The 12002-nt window shown below is 45.8% G+C and overlaps 1 protein-coding gene across 2 annotated transcripts in view; it reads left to right on the top strand.

Moving 5' to 3' along the window:
• The window catches only part of ABCC11 (ATP binding cassette subfamily C member 11), a 70328-nt gene that overhangs the window by 34025 nt on the left and 24301 nt on the right, over positions 1 to 12002 (top strand). For both annotated transcript variants that reach the window (XM_019819701.3, XM_003998010.6), the window contains 8 exons: positions 9 to 269; positions 1489 to 1560; positions 3959 to 4083; positions 5923 to 5995; positions 7679 to 7882; positions 9381 to 9515; positions 9602 to 9698; positions 11441 to 11530. In XM_019819701.3, coding sequence (XP_019675260.3) covers positions 9 to 269; positions 1489 to 1560; positions 3959 to 4083; positions 5923 to 5995; positions 7679 to 7882; positions 9381 to 9515; positions 9602 to 9698; positions 11441 to 11530 — 1057 coding nt within the window. The remainder of the gene's footprint in view (positions 1 to 8; positions 270 to 1488; positions 1561 to 3958; positions 4084 to 5922; positions 5996 to 7678; positions 7883 to 9380; positions 9516 to 9601; positions 9699 to 11440; positions 11531 to 12002) is intronic.

Here is a 12002-nt window from a genome sequence, read left to right as displayed (position 1 = left end):
CTCTACAGAAATTTTTCCTCCTGGAGAGCCCTGTTTTATATGTCCAGCCATTGAAAGACCCCAGCAATGCACTGGTTTTGGAGGAGGCCACCTTGTCATGGCGAGACGCCTGCCCTGGGATTGTCAATGGAGCCTTGGAGCCGGAGAAGAAGGGGCACATTCCCGAGGGGGTGACCAGGGCTCAGCCACCTCTAGGAGCCCTCAGGCCAGAGGACACAAAGGGCAGCCTAGCCCCAGAGTTGCACAAGTTAAACCTCGTGGTGTCAAAGGTAGCCTTATCGAGGCCACACAGGCAGGCCGGCTGCCAGACTTTTGGGGCCTAAGGCCCGAGCTTCCTGCCACCATTTCCTTGGCTAAAACCTGCCCTCTCTAAATCCCTCTTTTAAATACCAATTATTCCTGGAGGGCAAGCACAGGAAGTCTTTCATGCTTTAGTGGGAACCAATTGATCATCTACAATTTGTTTTCTGATAACAAGATCCAGAATACTATGCTATATGCTGGGAGAGAAAGGGAAAGAGACCAACATTTATTAAGTTGCTAGTATGTGCTGGGAACTACCCTACACGTTTCCATTTGGTTGCTCTGTGAACTCACCTTATCTGGTTTCTTCTCTGACTAACATTTGCAAGGGCTAGCTTCCCTTCTTGTCCAAATTTCGCCTCTGTACCTTCCTCCTGGAAGTGAAACTAGGTGAGGCCCCACCCACATCTCTGACCTCTTCTCCCACTCATTCCTTCCACACCAGCTACACTAGCCCTCTCATAGCACTTTGGCAGCAGACCTTGTTCCTGTCTCACGACCTTTGCCCCTGATGTTCCATGGTTTGGAACCACCAGATCTTCCTGTGTCTGGCTCTTTCTTGTCATTCAGGTCTCAGCTGCAATGACAACTGCTTTAAGAAGCCTTTGCTGGCCAACCCATCTATAATTTGCTTCGGTCACAGCAGCAAATTTCATTTTACTTAAATCACTTATCTTCATCTGATATTATTTGTTTGTTTGCTTATTTATTTCATGGTTTATCTCCCCCTCCCCCATCAGAATATGGAATGAGAGTTCTTTTATTCATTACTTGGTACCTAGGAGAAACTTAAATACCATTTAATGGATGAATGAATGAATAAGTGTATGTATGCATGAAGTCTGTAAGGCTGACTTCTCTGTGCCCATTTTATACATGAAGAAACTGAGGCACAGAGAGGATAAATGACTTGCCCAAGATAATAGAGCAGAAAGGTACAGATCTGGAATTTGGGTTTGTTGCCTGATAGGACCACCTATCCATGAATTCCTCTCTGTCACTTGCATGTGACTTCCTTCCTTTGAGATTGTGACATCCTACCCTCTTGAGCTTTGCTAGTCTGAGAGGCCTTGGGGTGGATGTGGTTATTTTGTTTTCTATTTGTCATTTTGTGTTCAAACAACAGACCCACCCTGGGTGAGTAGGAGGGTTGTGCTGTCCCAATGTTCCTCCTTGGCTTTGCAGGGGACCTTGTTGGGGGTCTGTGGCAACACTGGAAGTGGCAAGAGCAGCCTTTTGTCAGCCATCCTGGGGGAGGTAAGTGACTTGTGGCTGCATGCATGCCCATCCACAGGCAGCCCAGGGACTCCCAAGCTTGAGTTCCCCCAGTCCACCTCACCATCACTTTCTTGCTTGATGGGATCTGAGCCAATGCAATTTTTATAAATTGAGAGCAGTTGGGCATGCACCGAGGGGGAGGTGTGTTATAAATGTGCCTCCTTCTCACCCTCCAGGAGTGCTGCCTCTTAGCTCACCCAGAGATCTGCCCTCACTAGTTCTCTGTGCTTTCCCCACCCTGTTTGTAATCAGTCAGCTCTCAGGGTGATGATACAGGGTGTCCCAAAATTTAATATGATAATAAAAATCATCTCATGAAGCCAAACTCAGAGTGAGACAGGTGTCCTTTGTGAGAGGACATCAGGAGAGCAATGTGGAGGGAGGGAGGAGGAGGAAGAAGGAAGGAGGGGCAGGGGAGAGGAGGCCCTCCTGCATGGGATGGGACAGGACAGTCTTACACTTACACTCCAGCAGTGGAATTTACATGCCTGATGGGTGCCCCTGCCCCTGAGATCCAAACCCTCCAAGTCCAGTCTGCAAATATTCTTGAGGTCTGCTTAGTCTGCAGCCAGGCAGACATGTGCCTCAGCCTACTCTTCTTCCAGTTCCCAAAAAGCCCTAACCTGTTGCTTTAAAACAATTGAGATCACATTGCACACTTTTCACTGAACAACACTTTAAAACAGCCATGGCATCTGGTGTGAATTTATGGCCATCTCCCCAAGGGGGTTCTCTTCAGTACTTCCCCGCTCAGCCCCAGCCGCACCCAGCCCTGGGCTGCTCTCTCTCTCCCCTCCTTTCTTTGCCCTCCTTCCAGGTTGTTGGGAGGACTCGCAGTTTCTTTCTTTATCTAGCTCTTCCCTCAGCTTTTCCCAAATGTTATAGGCAACCTCATCACTTCCTTGGAATGTGGTCATATTGTCCATGGAACTCTCTCCCGACAGCTCATCTATCTGTTCATACTCCACATGTGATGGCCTTGCCCCAACTTCTTGGAAATGGGGAAGATAAGATTCTACTTAAATAAAAAATAGTAAAAATAGTTTGAATAGTACTTTCATGCCAGGCCCTGTGCTAAGAGCTTCCTATTTTCTCCTTTAACTTGGAAATAACCTCATGAGGAAGGCAGCCATTATGGCCAGTTTATAGGTGAGCAGATGAGGTTCAGAGACGTGACTGGTCCAAGTCACACCACAGGTGAGGGAGGAGCCAGGGTTGAAACCCAGGTCCACTTGATGTCAGAGCTTCGCTTTTCACAACGGCAACGTTTCCTTGCAGCCTCCATCCAAGACCACCTTTCTGTGTGGCCAGTGGTTTGTCAGTTTCCTCTTGAAATGAACCAGTCACTTTCCATCTAATAAAGGGAGACAAAAAGATGTCATTTTAAAGTTTTGTTCTAATTAATTAAAGCCTGGCTCCAAATCAGAAGTAGGAAGCACAGGATCATAAAGAGAAAGGAACACGGGATGATGATATCTTATGCTGGGGTGGTGGGGATGGGGGTTACAGTCTTTTTTTTTTTAAGTTTATTTATTTATTTTGAGAGAGAAAATGCGTGCACAAGTGGTGGAGGAGCAGAGAGAGAGAGAGGGAGCGAGTGAATCCTAAGCAGGCTCCATGCTGCCAGCACAAGCCTGAGTCAGGTCTTGATCCCACGAACTGTGAGATCATGACTTGAGCTGAGATCAAGAGTCAGACATTTAACTGACTGAGCCACCCAGACACCCCTCCCCCCAGCTCTTTTTTAAAAGGGCTTTTAAATTTACCAAACAGAAAAGCAGAAAGACACTAAACAGCCATATACCTACCATCTAGATTCAACAGTTGATAGCATTTGTATTTTTGCCACATTTATGAAGAAACACATTTTGTGGAACTATTTTAAATTACAGAGATTGTGAGACTTTTCCCACTTAGTACTTCATCGTGATGTCCCCCCAAAAAGGACTTTGTCCCATCTACACAGGATTACATTATCACATCTAATGACATCAGAAATAGTTCTGTTGATATCCAGGGATGGTCAGAGATGACCTAGAACATTCCATCTCACCATGAAGACCATGGAAGCACCACTTGCTGGAGAATGGGACTGGAGAAATAAGAGAAAGAAAAAGTATGGGGTGGCTTCAAGGCAGACCTTGGATTTAGTCACAGAAGGAACTGGCCTGGTTTAGCTCTGGCTCCTGTCCCACATCCCCAGGACCTTCCCTCAGACTCACTGGTGGGCCTGGCAGGACCATGTTAAAACTCCCATTTACATTGGAGAGCCCCGAGGGTCCCAGGGGGTGGTGGGTCACTGGACACTGTGGCTGCTGAGCCAGACAGGGTCCTCCCCTGTTCCACCCGGTCCTGAGGCTGACTCCCTTTGCTGCAGATGCACTTGCTGGAGGGCTCAGTAGGGGTGCATGGAAGCCTGGCTTATGTCCCCCAGCAGGCCTGGATCATCAGGGCTAGCGTCAGGGAGAACATCCTCATGGGAGGCCAGTACGACAAGGCCCGGTAAGCTTCTGGGAGGGCCCCGGAGGGACACAGGTGCGTGGGGCTGGTTGGGGGAGGGATCCCCAGCTGTGAATAGTAATTTGACAACTGCCAACACTTGCTATGTGCTCACTTCTATGCATCAACATATTTCCTCCTCGCTGTGAAAGAAAGATTATTATCATATCATTTTCTAGATCAGTCAGTTGAGGCCTCAAGAGGTGAAATGATTTGCCTAAAATCACAGACTGTGGAGGATATGATAGAATCAGGATCTGAACCCAGTTGCTATCAGAAATTCCATGCTTACCTGTTATATTATAGGAGTCAAAATAACCCTCTCCCTCCAACAACGGTACTTTAAAACTTCATTTGTATTAATGAATTCCCCACCTGTAAGTCAAAAGGTAAAGCAAATAGGGTGATGAGGTTGTGGGATGTAGAAGAAACCAGTACTGGTGAGCCACCACCACCATCCTTGCCCTTTGTGGCCTCTATCTCCCGGTCTGGGGTTTACCTGCTTCAGACATGCACTTGGAAGTTAGGAGTGAAGTCTATTCACCAAAACAGCCCTCAATGCTATAGCTGTGCTTCCAACTCTGGTGGACCCTGGCCTCCCTTGACCATTTGCTTGATTTTATAATCTGCCCCCAGTAGCAATGTTGAGGGGGATGGATGTACAAGTATACGAACTGGTCACCTCCAGCTGGCTGTCCTGTGGGCTCCTCAGTGTCAAGTCCAACACCAGCTCATGAGCGCCCTGCTTGCCCAACCCCCATCCTGCCTGCTTCTCTTCCCAAGTTGTCCAATTTGGTTTAATGACATCAGTGAACTGTGTACCCCAGCAAGACTGATGCCTCGTCTTTTGATGCTGCACATCTAATTTGTCACTCACATTGGACAATTCTGTCTCCTATATATCTCTTGTATTTGTCTCTTCTTCTTCATCTCACTGCCAGTTCTTGCCTGCTATCTCTTGCTTGGACTGTTCCCGCTGCCCCTGCCCTTGGCTCCTTGTCTCCAGTCTTCTGCTCTTTCCACCTTGTGTCCTGCCTGCAGGGCAGCCATCCCCAAACACAACTCTCATCTTGTCATTGCTCTGCTTTCAGACTGATACAGCTCACAGGGCAGTTTTTTTTTAAATATATGAAATTTATTGTCAAATTGGTTTCCATACAACACCCAGTGCTCATCCTAAAAGATGCCCTCTTCAATACCCATCACCCCCCCTCCCCCCTCCCACCCTCACAGGGCAGTTTTCAAGTATCTGGTCCAAAAGAAATGCACCAATTCTTAGACTCAGCACTGCTAGGTGTTTAATGTATAGGTAGTATCACCCATGAACACAAAGGCCCATATACCAGAATGCTCATATTACACATTGTTAATAGTACCAAAAGACTATAAAGAACCCCAATGTCCATCACAGGGACAGTGGTTAAATAATTTATGGTGCAGCCATATAATGAAATATTATGGTGCCATTAAAACAACACAAACCTATATATGCTGCACACAAACATATTTGACCACATTATTTCTGAATGAATATGTAAAAAACTATAATAGTGGCTGTTTCTGAGGTAAGCAACTGAGAGTCAAAGATGGGAGAGGCTTGCTTTTCATGATATCTTTTGTTGTTGATGTTGTTCTGTTCAAATATTTACTAAATGCACATATCAGATTAAAAGAAATGAAGGGAGGAAGGAAATGCAAAAAGCCTCCCATGCTTTACTGTTAAATGCTGGATCAAGTCCAAATTTCTTAACATGGAGTGAGAGACCTTTCCCTTCCTGACTTGGAAAGGCTGCAGGGCCTGTGGCTGGGCCACCTGTCCCTTCAGTTCTCTGTCCTTTGCAGGTACCTCCAGGTGCTCCATTGCTGCTCCCTGAACCGGGACCTGGAAATTCTGCCCTTTGGAGACATGACAGAGGTGAGTGGGAGGTGAGCACCCCCTGCCTCTGCTGTGATGGTGCCTTTGTAATGGTTTTTCTGGGGTCCTCATGCTGCCTCCCTGGGTATGTAGAGGAGGGATTCCAGCCCTTCCTTCCCAAAGCAGCTCATGGCCCTGTAGCTGCTGCCTCAAAGCCTTCCCCACCCAGGGAGGGAATTGGGGCTCATCTTATAGTGAGAGCTGGCAACAAGTCTACCTTACCCCACAAGGATGGGGAGCTGACCTCAAACTCCACCTTTGGAGCAAGAGCAGTGGAAACTCTGTGAAGATGAGAAACCTCCCATCCATTCCTCTTTCCTTTCCCTCCGCTCCCTCCCTCTCTGCCCCCTCTGGCCAGCTCTTCCTTTGCCAGTGGGAATAACAGCCATGGCTTCCCAATGGCGATATGATTCACATTTTCGTGATAATTGACCGTCTTTCACATCTGTAGCCACTTTTAATCTGCATAAAACCTTTATAAGATAAAAGGACTATTATTGTCTTGATTTTACGATATATTAATAGCTCAGTCTGCTGATCACCAGATGCAAAATTGTAGCAACCTGAATGCATTGTCTTAAGTGAACCTCAGGTAACTCTAGGAGGTCAGTGCTTTTATTATCCTTCTTTTAGAGATGGATACCCTTTACCCTGTAAACCCTTGAGAGCATAAATCTCAGTTGTCTTATTCAGGGCTATCTCTTCAGTAGAAAGAACAAGTTCTGGTTTGTAGAATGGCGTCAATAAGAGTATGGACCTGGTCAAGCTTGAGGTCTAGATGAGCTGATATGTACGAAATGCCGTGAATAGTGCCCAGCTAGAGCAGGCGTTGGTTTATCATCACAGCACAGTAGGCACTTAGTAAGCATTTGTTGAGTGATGACTCAATGCAAAACTAAGCCTTTGACTGGGTGAAGCAGCCTGTCCCAGGGCACACAGTGGTGAACTAGAGGCAGAGCAGTGACAGGAGGTTGCCCTGCTGCTCTTTAAACTCTGCTTCTTTTCTGCAGAGACCATAAGAGTTCATGGTAGAGCAGGGATGGGGACTTAGGCCCTGGCACCCTTGTCTGCAGAGATGACTGAGGGACTGGCCAGCCAGCAGGTGCTGGCATGCTAGTCTGCAAGAGGACCCAAAACATGCTGTCCAGTAACTCTGGTTGCCTGTTACTGTTAGTAACTCCTGACATAAGGTGTATAAGGTACTCCTTCTCTTGACAGCAACAACAGAGCCCCCTTCTAGCTATTGCAACTCTGTCCTGTTGAGCAGCTGTACACCATGCAAACAGTCTTAGACAGAGAGAGCTGATGATGCTGCAAGTCGACAGTCGCTATCAACAGAAATTTAAAACCCAAATAAGACATAAGGAGGTGCTCTTCCTTAGGAATAATTTGTTTTATTAAATAGAGTTTTAAAATGCCACCTTAGAAGTTGACAGGTTTAGAAACATTGTATCTAATTATGAGTTATAAAATTTTAATTAGCTGAAAAATCAGTTTCTTCATTCCCTATTAAGCAAATTTTGAAAAATATTTAAAAAAAATACCAGGGGTGCCAAATCACTAGGTGTCTAGGAGCATGCACCGAAGAGGTTCATTGTGTCATATGTGCCTACCTGGCTAACTTTGAGCATACCTGGCTGGGCTTGTTCTCTGGACACAGTGCCTTTGGCTGTCTATTTGCAGATTGGGGAGCGGGGCCTCAACCTCTCTGGAGGGCAGAAGCAGAGGATCAGCCTGGCCCGCGCTGTCTACTCTGACCACGAGCTCTATCTGCTGGACGACCCTCTATCTGCTGTGGACACCCACGTGGGGAAGCACATCTTTGAGGAGTGCATTAAAAAGATGCTTAGGGGGAAGACTGTCATTCTGGTGACCCACCAGCTGCAGGTGATCACCCTTTCAGGGCTCTGGCCATGATTAATGACTAATGTAGATCTGCACAATTTCTTTCTCTCTCTCTCTCTCTCTCTCTCTCTCTCTCTCTCTCTCTCTCTCTCTTTCTTTCTTTCGAGAGCCAGGAAGCAAGCAGGGGAGGGGCAGAGAGAGGGGGAGACAAAGGATCCAAAGTGAGCTCTGTGCTGACACCAGAGAGCCTGATGGGGAGGGGGGGCTTGAATTCACCAATCATGAGATCATGACCTGAGTTGAAGTCAGACGCTTAACCAATTGAGCCACCCAGGTGTCCGATGCTCACGTTTCTGCCGTTGTTTCAGTAACAACCTCACAGCAGCTACCTCTTCCTCTCAGACTAGACCTCAAAACTTGAGGAGCATTGTAAACACCTTGGATGTCTTCTGCTTTCCCCATGGAGAGGGTAGGCTGGTAAATGGTTTCTGTGGCTGGTAAAAATTGAAACCAAATTTTAAGTTCTCCTTCAGATTTGATGGATTGACTTCTGCTTTTGAAGTTACAAAGAAATCTTTCAGAGAAGAATTCCCCAAGTCTCATGTTCTTGGATGAAGTACAGTGACTATGCTAGGTGCTGCCTCTCATAATGCCTTTGCCCTAGATATTCCCATACTTGGTTCTGGCCTCAAGGCATTATTATTATTTCTCCCTCTACTTCTATTTTGGCCTATTTTTTTTGGTACAAAATATTTAAAACATAAGAACAGTTTATTAAATAGTCTAATGAAAACCCATGTTTCTACCACCCAGAAGACACAATTGAACATAGATCCCCTCTCTGATTGCATTCTGTCTCCTGCCTCTTGTTCTCCTCACTTTCCTGTTTGCCATTCCTGTGCAGGCCTCCACACTCTTACAACACATGCAAGCACTTCTAGACATGGTAAAGTGCCCTTTTGAATATTTTAAAGCTTTATATAATTGATATTTTACTTCCTGCGTCCTTTGGTAATTTGCATGTTTTACCCAATATTGTATTTTTGAGATGTCCCATGTTGATACATGCAGCTTTTTAAAATTCTCACTGGTGTAGCAGTCCAATATCTGCGTACAGCAGAATTTATTTCTCTGGGATCGACATCTAGGTTGTTTCTCATTTTTCATTTTTACAAAAAAAAATGCTTTGGCGTACGTCATTTCATATGTGTCTTTATGTATGTTTGAGAGTTTGCTGGGATTAGAGTTTTAGGCATCCAATTGTTGGGTCATAATGCTTAAATATTTAATTTTACTAGATATTATCATGTTGTCTTCCACAGTATTTGGACTAATTTACAACCCCCTACCTTGTACGAGATTCCCTATATCTGCAGTCATCACCAATGCTTGCACTTATGCAATGTTTTAAGATTTTTGCCAACCTGAGGGGATAAAATAATATTTTATTATGATTTAAATTTATATTTTCCTTATGAGTGGCGAAGTAGGATATCTTTTTGTATGCTTACCGAAGGCTCTATTTCTTCTGACTCTTCAGTATTTAGCATTTTGTGACCAGATCATTTTGCTAGAAGATGGGAAAATCTGTGAAAAAGGAATTCATAGTGAATTAATACAGAAAAAGGGACGATACGCCCAACTCATCCAGAACATGCAGGGAGAAGCCACACAGGTGATTTCCAACCCGCCCTACACTCACTGCCCATGTAGAGGAGCACCTCCTGCCCCCTGCATTCATGACATGTGCTTTCTTCCCAGGACCCACTGCAGGACACAGCAAGGACAGCAGAAGACTCTCAGGTGCAAGGGCAAGCCCAGACCACCTTCCAGGAAGAGTCTGTCTATGAAAATGCTGGTAATGGTGCTGGGCAACAGGGCAAGAACACCTGGGCATCTGCCTGGGTCCTCTAAAGGACCTAGCATTTCCTCCTGGACCCCAGACAGGGCCATGTCTTTCACTGGCCAGGATCCTAGACCACGTGATCCAAGTAGTTGAGGGTGGTGGGGTTCGGACTGTGCTGGTCAGGAGGCCTGAAGATCTAGGAAGTAAGTGTTGTGGAGGGCAGAGTTGAGAGTGTGCAGAGGCAGACACAGAGTGTGGGTAGCTTTGGCCTGCAGTAGCATAAATTTAACTGTAAGGCATTTAAACCTTCAATCATTACATATTTGTTGAAAGCAAATGTTGAAAACAAAGGTATTAGAAATCAGAAATGAGGGACACCTAGGTGGCTCAGTCAGTTAAGTGTCCAGCTCTTGATTTCGGCTCAGGTCAATGATCTCACGTTGGTGAGTTCAAGCTCCGTGTCAGGCTCCATGATGACAGTGCGGAGCCTGCTTGGAATTCTCTCTCTCCCCTGTCTCTCTGCCCATTCATTGCCTGTGCATGCTCTCAGAGTAAATAAACTTAAAAAAAAAACCAGATATGAATTGGGCCCAGTCTTGGATATCCAGAAGCTCACAGTCTAGCTCTTTTCTGAAACAGGGCAGCAGGGCAGAAAGACCTTCATTTTTAAAGTAAGACAGTTCTCTATTTGAATTCCAACTCTGCTGCTTACAAAGCTGGGTGACCTTGGCAAAGCAACATAACCTCTCTGAACCCTCATTTGCAAAATTGAAGGTAACTAGTGCTTACTTTGTAGTGGTGTAGTGGAGATAAAATGAGGTCATGTGTAGGGAAGCCCCAGGATAATGCTTGGCCTATTAGAGGCTCTTGTCACCAAAATCATCTTTAGCAATGAAGCAGCCCGATTTGGGCAGAAGAATAATTGGAAGATCACAAAATGAAAAGTTGAAGAATCACTCTTCAGCAATTTTGAGCCATAAGTGGCAAGAACAGGTGCAGAATCTTTTTGAAGAAAATCTACTCTAAATATTTTCCATAATAGTGTGATTTCCCTCAAAATTCAAATTCCAGGAAGAGAGCCCTTTCCCCAGGGGAAATTAGGGCATTATTAGAAGAAGGGAGAGCCTTAGGCAGAAATGACAGATACCCCCACAGTGCTGCTTCCTTTTGTTGCTACTGTCATCAGTAGCATCTACTGGGACTTCAGGAACTCATCTCTCTGCCCTGCTCTAGGACAAGAGTCAAGACAGCTGTTTTTTTTTTTTTGAGGACTTCTCAGAAGAATATTCCTGCAAAGCATCTTAGCAACCATCTATAGGCTTGCCAGTTGTCACACGAGGAAACAGAGAAGTTAAATGATTTGCCTAAGCTTGCAAAGTATTGCAATGACCATTCTGGAACCCAGTTTTCTGGTTCCATATCATTGCTTTCTTCATTCTCTCCTGCTGCCTCTCCCAACCCATCTCTTGATGGGTCCAGGGAACCCCTGGACCCCAAGGATTATTGAATGGCTGGGGTTGAAACCCCTTTGCAGGCTGTGGAATTCAGGTCAAAGTTACCTTTGGCAGAGTTTTCCAAGGAAAACATGCTGGTTAGAATCAGACTTGGATGGGGCACTGCAGTTGGAAGATGAGGTCTCTGGAAAAGGGTGGAAGTCAGGGTTGGAAGACTTCATAAAAAGTCTTCTTGACCTTGGAAGGCCATGCAAGTGATTGAAAGACACATCATTTCCTTGTTCTCTTACTCTGACCCAGTGCTGGAAAATCAGCTCACAAGGAAGGAGAAGATGAAAGAAGGGTCCCTGAGATGGAGTGTCTACCACCACTATATCCAGGCAACTGGAGGTACTGTATGTCAGCTGCCATGCCAGGCCTGGGGCTCTCTCCCTGATTGGACCTGACTGGAATGTGTGCAGTCATGCAAAGTAGAGAGGCACAGAGGAGTCATGCCATTCACGGGTTTGACCTGCAAAATTCCAATCTCAGCCACACTCAACTACCACCATAGTCAGTGCTGGAATTAAGTTTTGTATTGTGTTAAAATGTACCTGAGATTTATTTTAGTCAGGTATGGTAAGACATGCAGGCATGGAAATTATTGCCACAAAGGGAGAAGTTTATGTTCACAGGACCCTAGGAACAGGAGACAGGGTATGCCATGCAGGGCCACATTGGTCAGGAGGCAGAGGGAAGGCCCCAAGGCCTTACTGGGGTTTTTGTGGGAAGGAGTGGGTGCGACAGGGTGGGTATGCTGAGCAAGTTTAGGATTATATAATTTGAACAATGGGGGGGGGGCTCTGGGCTATAGGACTGGTCC

The sequence above is a fragment of the Felis catus genome, chromosome E2 (assembly GCF_018350175.1).
Source record: "Felis catus isolate Fca126 chromosome E2, F.catus_Fca126_mat1.0, whole genome shotgun sequence".
Classification (NCBI taxonomy): Eukaryota; Metazoa; Chordata; class Mammalia; order Carnivora; family Felidae; genus Felis; species Felis catus.
This window is presented reverse-complemented; position numbering and strand designations above follow the sequence as displayed.